Source organism: Scomber scombrus, chromosome 24, assembly GCF_963691925.1.
Source record: "Scomber scombrus chromosome 24, fScoSco1.1, whole genome shotgun sequence".
In the NCBI taxonomy this organism is placed as follows: Eukaryota; Metazoa; Chordata; class Actinopteri; order Scombriformes; family Scombridae; genus Scomber; species Scomber scombrus.
Genome location: NC_084993.1, coordinates 11474378 through 11493343, shown reverse-complemented (window position 1 = coordinate 11493343; position 18966 = coordinate 11474378). Strand labels below are relative to the sequence as shown.

Here is an 18966-nt window from a genome sequence, read left to right as displayed (position 1 = left end):
AAATGGTGTCCAGGTCAGGTGGTTCTTGACCCTGAGAGGGGGCGTAAAAAATTAATGGTTCGGCTTCTGTGGCACCCATCATGCTGACATTAATAAAATGTGGCTGAAGACCCCAATCAATTCAGTCTGTCAATAAAATCCATCAATGTGACAGTAGCAACTTAACTTAACTTGAGTGTATTCACATATGTTATTTAAATAGTTTGATTCTTGAATGGAAGATGTGTTTTTTGAATCGTTTCTATTAAATTTAACATCTTAATTTACTTTTAATAGAGGCTATACATGCAGGAAAGTATCAATACCACAGTGAAAGAAAGAAATGAAACATCATAAACTTCTTTAAAAACAAAGCAATGTAATGTAACAGAGTTTCAATGGCCTCAAGCTAGCTCAAATTATCCCCCCAAACCTCTAATGAATATTTATTGATCAAACATGAAGCATGGTTCCTCAGGAAAAGAATTAATGCAGACACAAGAGGTGAGCGCGGCTTGTAAATCTTAGGGATGTCGTGCTGTCATTAACTGCTGTTGTGAAACACATCAATCAAGTGTTATTTATAGGCTCACAATGGCCATTTTCTTTAGAGCATTTCCTCTCAGAGGGCAATTAATTAGAAGACAGGGTGACACTTTGAGGCAATTTGTCAAGTTCCATGAAAAACATTTGCAGTATTGTATCTGATGTTGTAATTAGTTTGTGTTGCTAACTCGGGAAGGAGTAACTCATTGCCTGCAGGGGTATTCTGATAAATGCTGTGAACTTTGTTTTTTTTTGTTTTGTTTTATTTTTAACGTGTGTGGCATCCTAACTGCATCACATTTTGTATATGTACATTCAGGCCTAGATATAGAACTTTATGGACGCTCCCTAACTGACTCCCATATAATCTGGTCAGCGGAGACACATTTATAGAGGCAGCTTCTCCACAGCCATGGTGGGGACATAAAAGCTGTGTGATACTGTATTAACATAATTTCTCAGAGACGTTGGACTCATGAGTAAGAGTCACAGGGACAGTAAATCACCCTTTTGTTCACTGTTTGGGTATTTTTAACATTTGCACAGTATTTTCCTTCCCTGTCAGTTTTTCCGCTCCTTTCCTTTCACCCTCTTTTTCTCTTCATCTTCATCTCTGCGCTAACAATATCGCACATGTGCTGCATTGCGATCATCATACTTCCTGGCTACATGTGTGCCTCAGCCTTCATGTGTGAATGTGCCGAGGCGAGCGCAGCAGTGTGCACTTGTTTGCAAGAAGCGGCACGTCCCCTGTGGGTGGCACTATTAAAGTTTAGTGTCCAGTGGTCTGCTCCTGTGCTCTTGGCAGGATGTGTGAAGCACATCAGAGGCTTCCTGCCAAGCTGGCTAATGACCAGGTTTCATCCATTACATGTGCCACTAGCCAGCCTTTAATTCCCCTCCTCTTTTTCTCTCTTCCCATCCCTCGTTTCTCTCCAGTCTCGGTATCTCTTTCGGCCTCTGTTGTTTTTCTATCCTACATTTCTCCTCTCTCTCTCTCTTTAGTATATTTTTTCCCTGTGCTTCTAAGAGGTGTGGTTGGATACCAATTACCCTGCTCTCTGACAGAAAAACAGCCCAGGATTCAGGGCATCATATATTCATGTGGAATGAGGCCCCCAGCATCAATTATTCTCCTCTAAGCACACATACAAACACACTTTGCTCTCTGCTTGTGTGTGTACATACAGTATGCAAATGTACGCGTGACCAGATAACAGTGCTTTGTGACATTTAAGTGTGCGTTGTTGTTACATAGAGCGTATTCATCACTGTCAAAGCTATCATCACCTTCACTGTCTTCCTCCCTTCTGTCATCTTTGTTCTGTCAACAGACCTGTCATAACAATAGCTTGAAATATTCAATAACATTTTGATTTTATGTTCATGCTGTAACTTGACACTAAAGGCCTTCAATATTCCTTCAAGTCAAAGCGATTCAACAGTTTTTAGAAAAAAGGCCTTGAAATCAAAATAGTGCTTAAATTAATTTATGCACCTTAACACTCTTGTTTCCTCTGCACAGAATGAATACTTGACTTAATGAAACTAAAGCCAAAAATATAAATATGAATATGAAACCATAAAAAAATTATCTAGCTAAAGGACAATGAATACCAGAGAAAGACTGTCATGGCTAGAAGTTGGGGAAAGCAACTGGTGTTAATAACACTTTTTTAAATTACAGCCACAAATGTGGTTGTTGTTGTTTTTTTTCTAAAGAAGCTGTAAAATCAAATGTGTGTGACCAAAATGTAACTCTTTAAATCATTTCCACCAAAGGATACCTTAAAAAAAAGAGTCTACATCAATGCTAGCAGCTCTGTATATAATACCTACCATTTAACTATCTTTGTTTTAGCATGTTAACATTAATATTAATATGTCGAAAGTTGAAAACAAGAAAAAAACTAACAAAATGCACTAAATCTTTTAATGCTAATGTCAGCAGGCTAATATGCTCACAATGACAATAAGCGGATGTTTAGCAGGTAGGCTACCTACAATACCTACCAAATTAATCATCTTTGTTTTAGCATGTTAACATTAACGTGTTAGCAAACTAACTTACTTGCCTTTAAGAAAAATGACATAAAAAAAACTAAATAGGTAAAAAAAAAAGAAGAAAAACAGCTGGACTAGAAGTGCAATTACCAACATGTCAAGGCAATCCACCTAATAGTTGTTGAGATATTTTTATATTTTGAAATATTGTATTTTTGGACTAAAGTGTTAAACTGACAGAGACAGATAGACACTGCCATCCCTAGAGCCTTACTGTAGCTGAACTAGAGTGCCGACAACTGCATGTAAACTTGACTGCAGCACCCCTGCCTCCACGAGGGTGATAAAAGAGACAAAAAGGACAGACGGCAGACCTCCTACTCCTCCCCCAGCCGCTCTCCCAGACGCCATTGTCATACCATCATCACCACATCAACTTTTATAATCGTCCCTCTTCTTTCGCCCTCTCCTCCTCGGCCTCGCACATGGTGTTCCTCCCACTCGCGGATGTTTGTTGTAGCAGTTACAGCCAGTACAGTTCTACACCCACACGCAGCAGACCCTCAGCCCCCGCCCGCCTCCCTTTTTTGTCAACCACGTCTGCATCTGCTGCAATCGGATGCTCGGTTCCGATTCAGGCTGGGGGAGCTGCTTTTCAGGATGCATTAAAAGAAGTGAATGGGCTATTTTCAGAGCTGTGACAGTCTGTTCCCATGTTCACACTGTGATGGAGTGCATGTTCAGCCTGCGTTTGTTTCGTTCACTGCCAGAACTGTTAACCACAAGCCAAATATAGGACAAACATCTAATGTGATACATGCAGCTTAGTTTGTGCTTTACCATCAACCAGCTTCATTGTGTCCTTGACAATGAACTCTGGTTCTATACATTTGAAGTCTGTCTGGATTTTTATTTAACCAAACAGGAACGTTAGGGCTAAAAGCAACCAATTGATTGATTAGTAGATCAACGGGAAACTATCGAAAACAGTTTTTATGATCAATTGCAAACTCCAGCTTTTCAAATGTGTGGATTTGTTGCTTTCGTCTGTTTATATCACTGTAAATTTAATCACTTTAGGATTTGGACAGTTGATTGGACAAAACTACAGAGGTTTTTTATATTTACATTGCTTAATTTATACCTAAAAAAATAACTTACTTGAAAAATTAAGGCACAATGTCCGGAAACCTGAAATTTAGGGTCAAATTATTAGGTTGTAATACATTAAAATGGACTAAATAGCTTTAAAGGCATTCCTTGTCACCTTGATTGAGAAATGAATGTTCCTATAAAAATGCATACATTAAGAGATGGCTTTTATGTTAGTTGGTCAATTAATAATGTATGTTTACCCCTTAAAACTGTGCAGACAATCTACTAAAATACCTTAATACAATCCAATAACCAACCTTTTACTCAAAAACATCACTGATTCCTAAAATAACTATTAGTTGCAGCTTCTACAGAAACTAAAAGTACTCATCATCATCCTTTGTCACCTTCAAAAGCTTTTTTTTTTAATATTCCTGAAGGCCAGAGACTGTCTCTCTTTGCTTTCTAGAGCTGAGTCATTAATTTATTTGTTTTATCTTGATTTATTTTTGACTTCCACTGTCTGTTGAACTACTTAAAATTCAGCTTTTACATAATGCATTTCCATCAGCAGCAAGAACCATGTATGAGCAGCAAATCCAGACAAAGCCAAATATCTGTGTTTTTTTAACATTATCTATAGAAACAGGTAGAAACAGGGTTAATCATCTCCCCTGAAGAGAAAAGGCTTTTTATATATTGTCACTCAGGTGAGATTGAAGAAGTCATTTCATGTTTATTCGCTAATTAAATTAGAGCTACAGTTCTTCATTTCTGATGACTTGATTATTTAAAAAACAGCTGTTACGATGTACATGTACGAACTGTTTGTCATATAAAACAAGCAATCTGAAGATGTGACTTTGGGCTCTGGTTATGGGATTTTATTGACATTTTATTGATTAGGTGATTAATCAAGAAAATAATTAGCAGTTGAATCAATAATTTAAATAATCATTAGTTGCAACCTTACATGCATTTGTCTGAAAAATGTTTCACCATTGTAACAGCATTTCATGCATGAAATTATTCCCTTATACAACAGGCCCATATAGAAACTGCATCCATTTGGTCATTATACCAGTCATATAGTGGGTGATAATATTTAATGAACTATATTTCCCAGCCCAGCTTTAAAATAACATGTTGAGATTTGATTGCACACAGTCGGCACTGAATCTTTATCAGTGTTTTTTCAGTGTGACTCTCTATCCAACTTGATTGGACCCACGCTCACCACAAGTAGCTTTGGCTGAAACCCACAGATTGGAAATTTCAGCATAATGGCCCCCCACTTCTCCTCCAATATAAGACGAAAATGGAAAAATAGCCAAGAATAGCGGGAGTAACGAGCCATAGATTCAATCCATAAAGAAACATACGCTGAGAGATTGACGAGAAATCATGCATCGCTCCTTGTGTCAGTGCACGAGTCTCATGCGCACACAGGCATAAAACTGTTTATATTCCAGGTCATGGAAAAGTAATGACAGAAATGCTCTCTCATAGCACATCCTAGGGAGGAATATGATTTTAAATGACTTATGAAGCATCAGAGACACCGCTACATGCATTTACAAAGCTATTCTCAAAATAATGCTGAATCCCACAGTTTCATCATGAATTATAGAGGTGGATGAGATGTGGAGAATTGATCAAAAAATCAAAATGTGCTGAAATTTTTATCACCATCCTGAATATTTTGTCACATCATCACAAAATAGGGTTATAGTTTTGTTTTTGTGTGTGTGTGTGTGTGTGAGAGAGAGAGAGAGAGAGAGAGGGGAGAGCGAGAGAGAGAGTTGGTGTGTGCTTGCACTCCTGAAGGGGATACTTGTTACCATGGCAATAAATCGAGCCCATGCTGTCGGGGTTGTCATGGAAACTGAAACAAAACACAAGGTGTCCCTGCATGCTCCTTGGAATAATATAAATTAGATTTTGTTTATTCAGTCAATATTACAAATTTAAAGTGATTTTTTAAAACATTTCCTTGACCTTTATGCAACGTAACCCTTAATACCACCTTAAAATGTTCTATTAGAATTTCTGCACTGCGTCCATCTCTGTCTCCTCTTTCCCTCAGGTGCCTACCCGCGACTGTCTCTGAGCTTCAAGCTGAAGAGGAACATTGGCTACTTCATCCTGCAAACATACATGCCATCGATCCTGATTACCATCCTCTCCTGGGTCTCCTTCTGGATAAACTACGATGCGTCGGCAGCCAGAGTGGCTCTAGGTAAGAATAGCGGTTAGGGAGCAGCTTTAAAAATACTTTTTCTCAGATGAGTTCAGGCACCAGTACGAGCCTCCCAATGGATTCCCAAAAGCAATATGTGTTTTTCATGAAACTGACCTTCTCATGGTGTCATGGGATTAGCAGGAGCTTCGGGGTATGGCTCGGATATTGGTGGGCAAAACGGAAATGGATCTGAAAAACGTTTCCTTTTATGGCTGCTGTTTTTCAGGCGGAAAATATGCCCCTGAACATAGTAATGGTACTTCTAGAGGTGTGAATGTTGTAGCTTCAGTACAACTTATGACTCACAGTATCTGTTTGAAATGATTAAGTGTCTTGGCATGTCTATTTTTGTATGTTTTTGATTTGCTTCTCCGTTGGGCTAAAGCATGAATACATGACCTTGACTCAGACCACACTAGGTCATACCTTGGTTCTGTAGTTGCCGTGGTCACCGACAGACCAGAAAAGCTATAAATACATCATGTATCTAATGAACATAATATCACTTGTTATTGAGGAGTGCTTGTGTGGGTGTAAAGACCCACTCACTGTGGGGCTCCTGTGAGCTGTAAACAAGGCATGGATGGAAGCAGCAGGTCACTGGTTTGTAATCATTGTGGTTCCTCACAGGAGGCTGCAGCACAGTGTTGTCTTTGTTTAATACTGAAGCTGGTAGATCTGGATGGCATATGAGGGATAAAATATACACTAGATATGAAGGCTAAAAATGCATTTTCGATAATATACTTGCGACAGTATAAATTATTAATACCAAAGCTGAAATAATACGTTTACATCAATTGGCTGTAAGTATGACCCTGACCTCACACCCACGAGAGCAATTGTCCAATCCCAGTGTGCCAACCATAACTTGTTCTTGTTGTAGTTGGTTAGCATTTTTTTAGCTTTTTCTAAAACACAAATGCAAGAGAAAAAGGTGTGTATGGAATGCATGTTTATCTGCTTTAATGTTAAGAAAACTAAGCGCTACTTCCACAGTCAAGAGGCATCTCATTGACTACCAACATTACAAGCTATGCTAAAAACAAAAGGTGCCAATTACAACTAGTGCATCAACCAAGCAGTGTTATGCCATGTTGTGGAAGCAGCCATCCATTCAGGCATTTTAGTAATGTTTGAAATCAAGCCATGCAACATGTTGAGACTCCTGTGCCTAGAGTGAGCTTTGTTTCGTAATATTTATCAGTAGGAATTTGGTTCAAACTAACACGATCAGATTTCCTTGAGGCATTAAATTCAGAGTAGTTTTGCATTGAAAAGAGAAGGCTCTTTCTGAACTGGCAACAATCCAGTCATTCATGTAGCAAAGCCCCCGCAATTGGCAAACTTTTCCAAAAACACCAGATTCCCCCGAATTAGTGATGGCATAGAAATGGATACTTGAAACACAGCTTTGCATACCGAAGTATCGAATGTGGAGACATCACCCTTTCTGTTATCCCCAGTGTGTGAGGAAAAATCAGAGTTGGTCACTTTATATGCCCAGATTTCCTTTGAGAGTTTGACTGTCAAAGCAAAAGCAGCTCCCCAACTGACAAGACTGAATTACCAACCAGGGAAATTGCCCGAGGGAACCTGTAGCCGACAGAGCCCTACAGGCTGTAGAATCACTATGTGACAGTTGGTCTATGGTAATTTAAAAAAGCAGGCATGTGACAAATTTGCCTTGCCTTTTCTAGTCGGTCAAGTTGGTCATTTAATCAATACAATATTAGAAAAATGAAAATTAAATAGTGGAAAAACCCCCAATAAACAACACAAGGTGATGTCCTCAAATTCCATTGTTTGACCAGCTGCCCAAAAACCAAAAATCCAAAAAAAAATAACCATCCTCACATGTGAGAAGCTGGAACCTTTTTTGTTTGGCATTGGTCAATAAATTCATTGAATCATTGCAGCTCGACTACTATCTATGGCGGAGTGTGTGGGCTGCACTAATGGAAACTTGAAGGCGCATTGCACAGAGGTATGGAGGTGGGCGGGCCAAAGGGGGCCATGCAGCAAATATGTGCCCCAGGGCCCCCTAACAGTTTAATCTGGCCCTGCCAATTGATTGCTGCTTTAAATCATATTTATATGGGTAGATACTGGAACAATAATAACCATAAACCATCACTATACTTTTTGGAAAATATGCTTTGATCCAACACCCATTCACACAACTTGTTAGACAGTGTAATGGATATCTGGAGAGCATCATCACGCACATGCAAACACACTTTTTTCTGCCTGCTTGAACTGGTTGGCTTTCTTTCGTCAAGGCACACGTGCAATATCCAGTCATTACCGCATGCCTTTGAGTGGGCCACTGCCTGAATGTGTGTGTGTGTGTGTGTCGGCAATCGGGTTGTGTACGTGTGAAGTCCTGCTATCTGAGGAGGCAAACACCGGATATTTCAGCTGAGAGGCGACTGGAGGTCCACTTGCTACTCCTGATGGATCGTTACAAGCTTTCAGCAGGTACTGTGATGGTGGAAGAGTGCCTGCTCCTTTTGTGTGTGCAAACCTGCCGGTAAGAGCAGCCTAATGATCAGGGAGAAATCAATTGAAGGAGGCACCAGGCAAACAATTGAATTGTTTGAAGGAGAATCCATTTTCCTGAGCAATTTTGAAGGACTGTAAAGTTGCAAATGATCTGCTCGCACCCTAATCTGGTTGAAACCCATTTCCCACATTCATGCCTTCTGTTCATAATCACGTTATATGAACAGTCAAGGTGTGGGCATTAGCTGTAATTGGTATGGGAGCACTTTTAGTGTAATGGTAGACACACAGGTTTGAGCTCACTGTATGTTGTTAAACAGCATCCATGGTCCTCCAGGTACTTTAAAACCTCTTTCTACTGAATCGCACGCTCCCAAAATGACAACTCCTAGACAGCTGACAATTTATGCTGTCTGCAAGTGATGAATGGAATCGTTCAATTAACACTGCTTTGATTTACAACCCATGCCAGTTAACATTCATCGCTGTTGTACCATGCTTTATTGCATCCTACATGGTACCTTTTCCTTTTTATAATGTTGAGCTGTGTTGCTAATGGCCCATTGGCTCGTGATTAGAGAAGATTTGATTGCTGTGTGCCTTTGTTCCAGTTGTTAAGGTGGAAAAAGAGACTCGGGGACGTGTAACAACCGAAAGCTGGGGGAGGGGGACCGGGACAGAGAGAGCAAAGAGGGAAACCACCACTAAATGAAGGTTGAGATCTGCAGGAGGGGGGGGGGATAAAGGAAAAATGAAGAGGGAGAGAAATGGAGGCAGAGGGAGAGATAAGGAATGGGAGAACAATGGAACGAGACCGAAAGAGACAGAGAGTCTGAGAAACCCTATAAAACAATATTTCTCCCCGGAGAGTATAACAAAGTGATGAAAAAGGAGGGAGGCCCATGGGCGCATGGCCCCTTGATTAAATTGTCCGAACAGGGAGTGAGGGAAGCAGGAGAGAATGAAGGAAGGGAGGGAGTGAAGGACGGAGAGTAATGGCACAGCTAAGAGAACACCTATAAAGAACAAGACTGTCGTTAAGCAGAAAGAAAAAAAAAAGCCCAGAGATGCGCCGTCCAATAGCGAGCCAAAAGGTGCGGTGACACGGACGTGCACATGCACGCGCGAAGGCAAGGCCGCGCACGTCCACACCCGCTTCTCACACCGTCTGGCGGCACACACATGAGCCGTGTTAGCCCTGTAATGTGCCAATAAATCATACTAAGGGCGAGATTGACCTTAGCTATCCCGCTCCCTCCTCCCAACCCCTTAACTGTTCCATGTCTCCTCACTGTACTTTATGACACACACACACACACACACACACACATATATACACACACATGCACGCTCCTCATGCCTTGTCCGTGTGTGTTATATGAGCAGCCCGGCTACTGATAGGCTCCATTTATTTCCAGCATGGATGGATAGTGGTGTAGCTATTTCTGCCATATATCTGTAATGAGATGAGATATAGCATTATTGCCTTGCAGGAGGTCAGGGTTTGCATGAAAATGGGCAAGGCGTGTGTTTATTTGCCACGAGCCGACATGTGAAATGTATCAAACCTTCTTCCAATTCAATCCCCCCTCCTTTATGTGTCTGTAACTTCATCCGAGCCCGTTTATCTCTTCCTGTCACACTGGAACATGCAAGGTGCCTTTACCAGGAGATAGCAAGCAATCCCCCCCCTCATTCGTTACCCCTCGTGGTTAAGGTTACCAAGAGCTGGGGGGCTAGATACATGCAGCACTATTCTAATGAGTTATTTCTGCTTGATGACCATGGGGCAGTTGGAGGTTTGAAAGCAGACCTTTGAATTTCAATGAAGCAGAGGTTACAATATGTGCTCACCTACCGGTCCGTGCATGCAAGTTAAATAAGATCACAAACATGAAAGGCGTCGGTAAATTGTTTTGTAAGTGTGCTCAAGCGAAATACATTCTGTGTTTTACCCCCCCCTCACTCCTCCTTCCACCCCTCTCTCTGACACACTCTACTTAAGCGAGGCAATCCACAAGCAGCGTAATTATTTGTATTTTTCCACTGGATCAATCCTCCTCTTAACTAGCAGAGGAAATAGCCACAGAACAAACAGATTTTCTATAAAAATATCCTTGTTTCTATAGTAACACCTAAGACATCTGTTGGAGTTTTCAGCAACTTGACCTTAAGGTTACTGACGAAGATAGCAGCACCTGCTTAGAACGACGCGGGGCTCCTTTAAGACAGGCTTACGCTGTGACAGGTTCGGACTAATTAAGCATCAAATTCAACAAGACTGGTTTTGAGGATGCCTCAGAGAATTAAAAATAGCAACGTCAGTTTCACATTTGATCCTTTAAATGAATGCTGAGAGATCTAAACAAGGTAGGATTTGAGGTTTTTAGCTACTGAAGAGAGACAGGAAAAATTGGACGGAGGATGCAAGAGTCTGAGATAAGATGAAATGCATTACCCAAAACATATGTGCCCAATCAAAACATGAATGCAATACTGTATTTATCACAGTTGTAATGCTATTACTACTAGTGCAGATTCTTATAGTAATCTAACTTTAAAGTCCTTACATGAATTCAAAATGTTATGCCAAAGATAGAACAGCTTTGTTTATTTCAAAGAGAAAGCTCAGAGGACGGTGCTCCAGTTGGGGGAAAAAACGGTGCTACATTCTTCAGGATTTAGCAATAACACTTGGTGGGTTGGTAGTGCATGTTGCCAGGCTACTGTCAATCCTATCTGATCAAAATACACCCACACAGTCCTGATGGAGCATGGTAACTGATTGTTTGATGATTAAACTCTTTATTTAGCCATTTATATTTAAAGGTTTGGACAAGATTTGAAACCGAGGTTTTCAGAGTCTTTAATGCCTGCTATTAGTGTTAATGCACTAATAGTGTTATTGCAAATATACATTAAAACATAGCATTTGTATTAGAATTGTGCTAATCCCAATACAATACCTAATCCTGATTCTAATTCTAGTGCTGTGATGGATACTAGGATAGCATATTGATCCTGACCCTAATGCATAAGCATTATCAGTTACTCTAACAATTCAATTATTTTTGGCATTATTGATAAGATAATAGCAAATGTCCAAGAAAAGTTACCCTGACCACCAGTAATACATTTAACGTGTTTTGCATATTAGGATGAAAATGGAGAAAAAGCATCTTGGGGACAGCAAAACAAGGTACAAACAGAGGCTGTAATGCACAGTAGATTTTTCAATTCAACTACTTTTCACTCAAAACAGGTACGTGCTGCTGGAAACAGTTGATGAGAGCCAGGAGTGTGAATCAAAACAGTTCAGTTGTGGGCTGTAAAACCAAAATAATGAGCTGAAAGGTACAGTGCGTAGAATTGTGTGGCATATAGCAGAATGGACGGAATGGAGTCATGTTTCTACAGTACAGTAGCCCAGAATGGACAAACCAAACATCAGTTTTGGCCACCGTAGGTTCTCTTACATGTTTGAAAGGGCAGGGGCAAAGGAGGGGTGGTCATTTGGTTGCAATCTGCAACCTTGCCACTAAATGCCACTAAGTTCTACACACTGTACCTTTAAAGAGGCTCAGTCACTTTTTTCATTTTTACTATAAAAATATTTGATGTGGCTTTAAAGAAATGACTCAGCCTACCATCACAGGGATCATTGATTCATTTCCCATTGATTGATTAACTGATTTATTGACCAAGCATTTCAGGGCTACCCAGATCAATACTGATACTAACACTAGTATTATTTATTACTGCAACTGATGATTGTATTTGTTTTCTTAATGAAATCCTCTTTTACGAACTGCCTTTTGATAGCCTTTTGTGCACTCTATAATGATATTGATAAAAAAAAAACATGTTTCTCTATTTTGTTCCAAGGGATCACCACGGTGCTGACCATGACCACCATCAACACCCACTTGCGAGAGACCCTGCCCAAGATCCCCTACGTCAAAGCTATCGACATGTACCTGATGGGCTGCTTCGTCATGGTCTTCCTGGCATTGCTCGAATACGCCTTCGTCAACTACATCTTCTTCGGCAGGGGCCCTCAGATGCAAAAGAAGCTCGCGGAGAAGGCAGAGAAGGCCAACAACGAGAAGGCGGCCAAGTATGACGCTGCAAGGGTAGGTTGGAATTGGCTGATTGGACTTTTCTGTTGTGATTGTTTATAATAAATAAATAATGCATGTATTTAAGATGTTCTATTTTTGTTGCTGAAATGGTTGTCATTCGTTTGTTGGACTCAAAGAAGCCAGTGAGATTGACGTTCATATGAATCTAGTATTAATATGTTGTTGTTTTCACAGGAAAGTGCCTGGACTGGACCAACTTTCATTTTCTTTAATGTCCCAACAGGATTTGGATAAGATAAATCAACCTAGACATTTCAATTCCACTAAAATGAACTTTTTTTTGTCATCTTTTGGCAGCAGAAGCAGCATAAGAAAAACATTCTCTTTAATTATACTGCATTACGTTATCACATCTGTATTCCAGGGGAAGGCTTCTATTGTCGAGATCTGATAGTGTCAGAAAAACTTCAATTTGCAGGTATTTCTTTTCCACATGTGGCTGAATATTTTCATCTTCTCAGGAGGCAGGTAGTAGAACCGCATCGCTAAAACGGTCCAATCAGGTTAAAGGTCTTCGCCACTCACGCTCGGTGAGTTGTTTGTTCAGTGAGACTCTTCAATATCCTCGACAACGTCAACTCTGCCATCGCTATCAGCTGACATGGATGCTTTTTATTTATTTATTTATTTTTGCCTTAATGCAAAATATCTCTCCATCCATGGAATGAAATCAACAACAGACATTTCCATCATGACATTGAGTATTCATTTGACTTTTTCATTGCAGTTTTTTCCACATTGAAATGATGCTCATGCTCGGTCTTACATCGTGATATGCATTGTGTTTCAGATATGAACCTTTTCCTCCCTTCAGAGCTCATTTTGAATGCATGCTGTCTGTATAGCTTACTTTTTCTTTTCTTTTTTTACATTTTCGTCATTGAAATCATCATGTAAAGCAACATTTTTGTCAGTTTTCATAAAGTGCAATAGCGCATGTCAGGATGCAGCAGATCTAAGTATGTTTCAGTGGTTAGCCACTGCAGAGGTCCCCCATCGTGCATCTATGCTGAAATGAAAGATTTCAGATGGAAAGTGTATCCTGAAAATACTTAAAATATATAAAAATAATATGTGTGAACTGTAAAGTATGCTACAGATGCACATGCTCACATATACGCTATACAATATCAGATCAGTCCATGTGTGACACAGAAAATGCTTCAAATATTCATTTCACATTGAATATTTGGCATGTTTCTTTGAAAAAAGACAGATTGCAGGAATGTTCAAATTTGTGTGAATAATCAAAGTAGACAGTTTGCTTCGCTTTCTGTTTGAACACGCTGTAAGAAAATTAAAAGTTTTAAACCCTCTTGACATAAAACGCCAACACTTGAAAAAGCGAAATGTGGGACTTCCCTAGATGCTACATATGCATGAACGATCCATCATCCATTCCTGTGGATTTGCTTTGTGGCACAAATCATGGGCATGGAGTATGTTGTATCTCTGCAGTTTTGATAAAATGGTTGACTGCTTTAAGTAAAGAAAAAATGAGAGCCAGAGAAACCAAAATGTCTATAAATTGGACTGGGGCCATGCTTTCTGTTATATCCTGTGGACCTCTGGGGCAAGTAAAAAAATATTTCTTTGACATTTCACTGATTCTTTAGTGGTATCAGAGGGAAATGTTTTACTGTTCTTCAGTTATAGAGAGCAGCCAGTGTTGTAATGTCTCCAGTGGTTGTGCTTAGTCATTTTAAATCGTAGCCCATCTTGAATGGCTGTTCAGATGGCGTGCCAAGAATGGCTGCCATTTAAGAAATGCCACTGACATAATGCTGTCATGGAACTGAGTGACAGGAGACTTAAGCAGTGCCTGAAACTGCTCCCTGGTCCACTCAATTACTTCTCCTTTCCGTTAGAAACACTCTCTGTAAAGACATAAAATGATCATTAGGAAGTGACTGTTCACTACAGACAGGTGAAGTGTGACAGTAGTGTAATTTCCAGATCTTTCATGTCAGGAGCAAAGCACAGTATTGAGGGCTTTTAGAGTAAAACGAGTGTCATTGCATTGTAGGAATGTTCACTTCTGTCTTGTCGCTGTAGCAAAAGCACGTCATCACATCCATTTCATGGTCTTGAGAGGGAGAGTGCCTTAAAACTCCAGCTAGTGTTCTCTCAAGCTGTTCCACTTATGTGCACATAATGTCGTTAATTACTTTTCCCATTTCTTTGTCCGTTCAGGCGGAAGCACACGGCCACGGGAACATTCTGCTAACCACGCTGGAGATCCATAACGAGGTGGCGGGAGGCGAGATCACCACCAGCTTGGCGGACATTAGGAACTCTCAGTCCATGGTGCAGTTGGACAGCACGGCCTCGTCGCACATCCAGTACCGCAAGCAGAGCGGCGGGGTCGGCCCACGCTCAGCCAGCCGCCACTCCCTGGACCGGGCCGCCCAGATTAAACGCAGCCGTCTGCGGAGGCGGTCCTCGCAGCTCAAAATCAAAATCCCCGACCTGACGGATGTGAACGCCATCGACCGCTGGTCACGGATCATCTTCCCCTCCGTTTTCTCACTGTTTAACCTCATCTACTGGCTCTACTACGTCTGATTGGACTGTTTTGTTGAAGTGTTTGTCGTTGTTTGTTGATTTTTATTTTTTTTTTCATTTTGTTTCTTTTTCTTTCCTTTTTGCTTTTATACATGATGGAATCTGTCGAGTTAAAGACTGCAACAACACACGACAACAACAAAAAAAAGACTGAGAAAGACTACTGAGTTTTGGACCAAGTTCTCCTCGAAATTGTTTTTATATTTGCAGTCTTTGAATCCTTAGTAAGGTCTTTTTATTTTCTAAAGTATGTACTGTAATTGGGACTTGTGACAGTCATTTCCCAACATTTGCCCTCTCAGTAATGTGTAAATAGAGAGATACAAAGCCAGCAATTGAATAAATAATACAGTATTTGCAAAAAAAAAACACCAACAAACATGAAAGTAGTTAACGCAAAGGTTTTTCTAATCCAAAAAAAAATCATTAAGACAACTTTATACTACACAGGTGATCAGATAAGTGCAGGCAATTCCTAAAAATCCATTAAACAAACATATATGTATGTTTGACTGGTACCCTATGCACTACTAATGCATGTAATGATCAGCCATAGTGGAAAAATAATAACTCCTTTTTTGCCTTGGGTTATGTCACAATTTTACAAAAGCAAAGACTCTGTTGATGTGTATTTGTTTATATAGCGTTGATAATATACAGTATTCTTGCTATTAATGATATGATGCATTGATCTGGTAAACTTTTACCCAAACACAATAATTTTAAAGTTGAGGATTTTCTCCTCTGTTCAGGATGATTGTGACTCAGGTTCAGAATTTTTGCTAGCGTCACGGAAATATCCTTTGTAGGTCATTTGATAGGTGGAAGAAAAAAAAGAACGTTAACAAGCACAAATATGAATAAAACTGCCATTTTTTTCCTAACTTCTACCTTTTAGCAACAGCGCTTTAAGGGGATAGCACAACAGATTTGCACTCAAATTGATCAAACTTCTTCTAAAGATACAACAGCTTTCATTTAAAACAACTGCCAAGGGCCTTTTTTGGGCGACACGGTTACTCATCTCAAATATTAGAATATTTTTGTACTCTGTCTCTTCAGGTATTCATTTGATTTCTTTTACCCGTCTTGTTGGAAACGACTTCCTTTGCTCAACATGAACTTTGGCGATAGAGTGGTACACTGGAGTAACGAAACCTATTTTTGTGTGTGTGTGTGTATATACATAAATGTATATATATATCTACTGTGTGTACAACCCAAAATGAAAATGATCAAATATCAAGCATTTTGTGATTGTCATGCTGTCTGTTAAATATCAGACTATTTAGTAAAGCAACAAAAAAAAAAAAGAAGAAAAAGGATTAAACAAATTAACCGAGTCAGTTCAAGCATCAGTTTTAGTTTTTGAACATTCGTGAGGCACCCTGGATACATTTCTCCTCAAACATGTGACCATCTTGAAGTTCCACTCTTAGACATTCTGCATTTTTTTAGAGCGACTGTATGCGAAAGCCATACAGCAGCCTGGCGATGCAAATGGATTTCATTGATTCCGCAGGGGGACCTCCCATAAACGGTCCGCCGACTAATAAGCACACACTAGCATTGAATGTATCAGATCCATTCTTCAGGGAGAGGATAATGAGCCATGGTCATCATTTCTCCATCAGAATGTAACACGCCCATTCTTATGTCACGAGTGACGGTTGAAAGAGAAGCAAGAGGGGAGGTGGAGTTAAAGAGTGTGTGCATGTGCATGTGTGCGTGTGAGAGAGAAAGAGAGAGAGAGAGAGAGGGGGGGGGGGGAAACAGAGTGCTTGAGAGAAAGAGAGATAGAAGGGTGTGGGTTGACCATTTATTTTCTGTGCTGCTTGCTCGACTATGGACAAATGTCAACGTATAATAGTTTTTTGTGGATAAAAATAGCTCTCCCGTTCGACTCTTTATGATATAAACTGTGCCATTCCACCTAAGGTCGCAGAGCAATCGACCAGATACAGCTCACGGACGATGTTGTAAATTTGAAGCATTCTCCTGCTCCAATCATGGATACATGAGATACACCCACTGTTTGTGCATGTACAAGAATACATGTAGAGAAAACGATGTTGTGAATGAGAGTCACTGATACTCAGAGTTGGGATCAATTGAACCTTGAAGTAAAAAATTGTAAAGTTTTACGTGTACAGTCTGATATATATGACTAAGAACTGAATGTATTGTACTTGGATTGTTGCTGCACAGCTGCAATATGCTTTCAGAATTGACCTCAACCCTGATTTACTTAGGGCTCCAGTTGATTCAAGTGACCCCCAAGTCCATTGATGGTTTCTTGTCCTGTTTTCTACTGTGTAGACGGGGCTAAATGCACATGTGACCCGGGTCCTTGATATATAAGAAAGTTCACACTTACAGATGAAATAATACCTATAAATATTAAGCCAAAACATCTTGCTAAGAGGGGATGTCTTTGGCTTTCTTGATGTTCTTGGGGCACAAAGCAATGTTTCATGATATCATGTAGAGAGTTAGAAGTTGTGGACCAAGAACCGGTTTGTCCAAAGTTGCTTTGTGTAGTTTGGGGGGGATCAAATTTGTACCTATGGAACGCTAAAACAGTTCATGTAGCTTCCGTGTTGTGTAAATAAGATATTATAAGACAGATCTCTGGAACACTGAAGCTAGAAAATAACAGTTTGACAGTGCAGGTCTTAAAATAGATCTTCCTGGCTTTACTGGTTCACTTTGATTCAAACTAATACTTTTGGGGTCATGTGGTGACATTTAAAACAAGTTTTAAGCAGTTTTGCGGTCATTGTATAAGTCTTTTTTTTTTTTTTTTAATTAATTACCAAACTGAAATGTCAAAGAGAAGGCAACTGTTACAAACTCTAGATACTTGTTTATCATGCATGCAACTACAATTCGTAACTTGGGAAGATTTTTAAAAAAGAAGATATTTTGCAAACTCACTTATATAAGAGCTGCCAACTGCTCATTTTAGAGACGACACTATGCCATGTGAGCCTACTTTAAAAAGAAAAAAGGAACAAAAAAAAAAACAAAAAAAGTCATCAAAGACTTTCAGGTGTTGTATGGCCTTGGTCCCATAATGGAATGTGAAATGTTCTGTGCTGCCACAAAATGTATTTAGGCTTAGATTTATACTGTATATCTCTGTATGTTTCTCTTCCTTTTTCAATAGATTATCATGTTAAACCATCAAATAAATGATATACATTGTACCTGTGTATTTGGTATTGTGAGCATGCATGACACACTCCATATGAATCTGCATATGTACGTTTATGGCAATAACCAGACAAAGTTTAATATATCCTGAAAACACTGTCTAAAAAGCATGTGCCCTTGAGCAAGGCACTTAATCTATATCTTTTCCAGTGTAGCTACTCATAGCTTGGATACAGTATCTTACGTGTATGAAGTGAACTTTATGAATGTGTGCATAAGAGTACGGTTAATTCCCTGGATAAATAAAGACTGGAGAGAAAAAGGACACTGGAGGTGGAGATTGTTTTGAGGTGCTGTAACCTGCCAGTTTTCCAGCCTACTCAATTGCCACATGGTTCATGAGGTAAGAGAGAAAAAAAGTATTATTAAACTTTCTTCTTTTCAGGCTCTTTGACTCACTCAAGTTGCATTCAACTATTATTTGTATGATCCATATTTGAGATATCTTTGATTCTGAACCAGTGTTTTGATGAAAATACATTGTCACATTTCAGTTATTTGATGATCTGGTTTTAGCCAACATTGGCTGAAGGGATTTTGTCCGTTTTGATGCCACTATAAATTTGTGTGTGTGTGTATGTGTGTTTATTCTTTTCCAGTGTTTCCTCCCCTGTCAGTTACCATATGGTCCCTGTGGCTCCTTCTACTTCCAGGTGGCTCGCATCAGTGATC

At 39.8% G+C, this 18966-nt stretch overlaps 1 protein-coding gene across 3 annotated transcripts in view; it reads left to right on the top strand.

Annotated features, from left to right (window-relative positions):
* LOC134006594 (gamma-aminobutyric acid receptor subunit beta-3-like) overlaps positions 1-15078 on the top strand; it is a 33277-nt gene extending 18199 nt beyond the window's left edge. The window contains exons 7-10 of one of the 3 annotated variants that reach the window (XM_062445517.1): positions 5711-5863; positions 12257-12518; positions 12986-13050; positions 14714-15078. In XM_062445517.1, coding sequence (XP_062301501.1) covers positions 5711-5863; positions 12257-12518; positions 12986-13050; positions 14714-15078 — 845 coding nt within the window. Of the gene's footprint in view, positions 1-5710; positions 5864-12256; positions 12519-12985; positions 13051-14706 lie in introns of all 3 variants that reach the window. The other 2 variants (XM_062445519.1, XM_062445518.1) reach the window with 2 other exon arrangements.
* The last annotated feature ends 3888 nt before the right edge of the window (positions 15079-18966 follow it).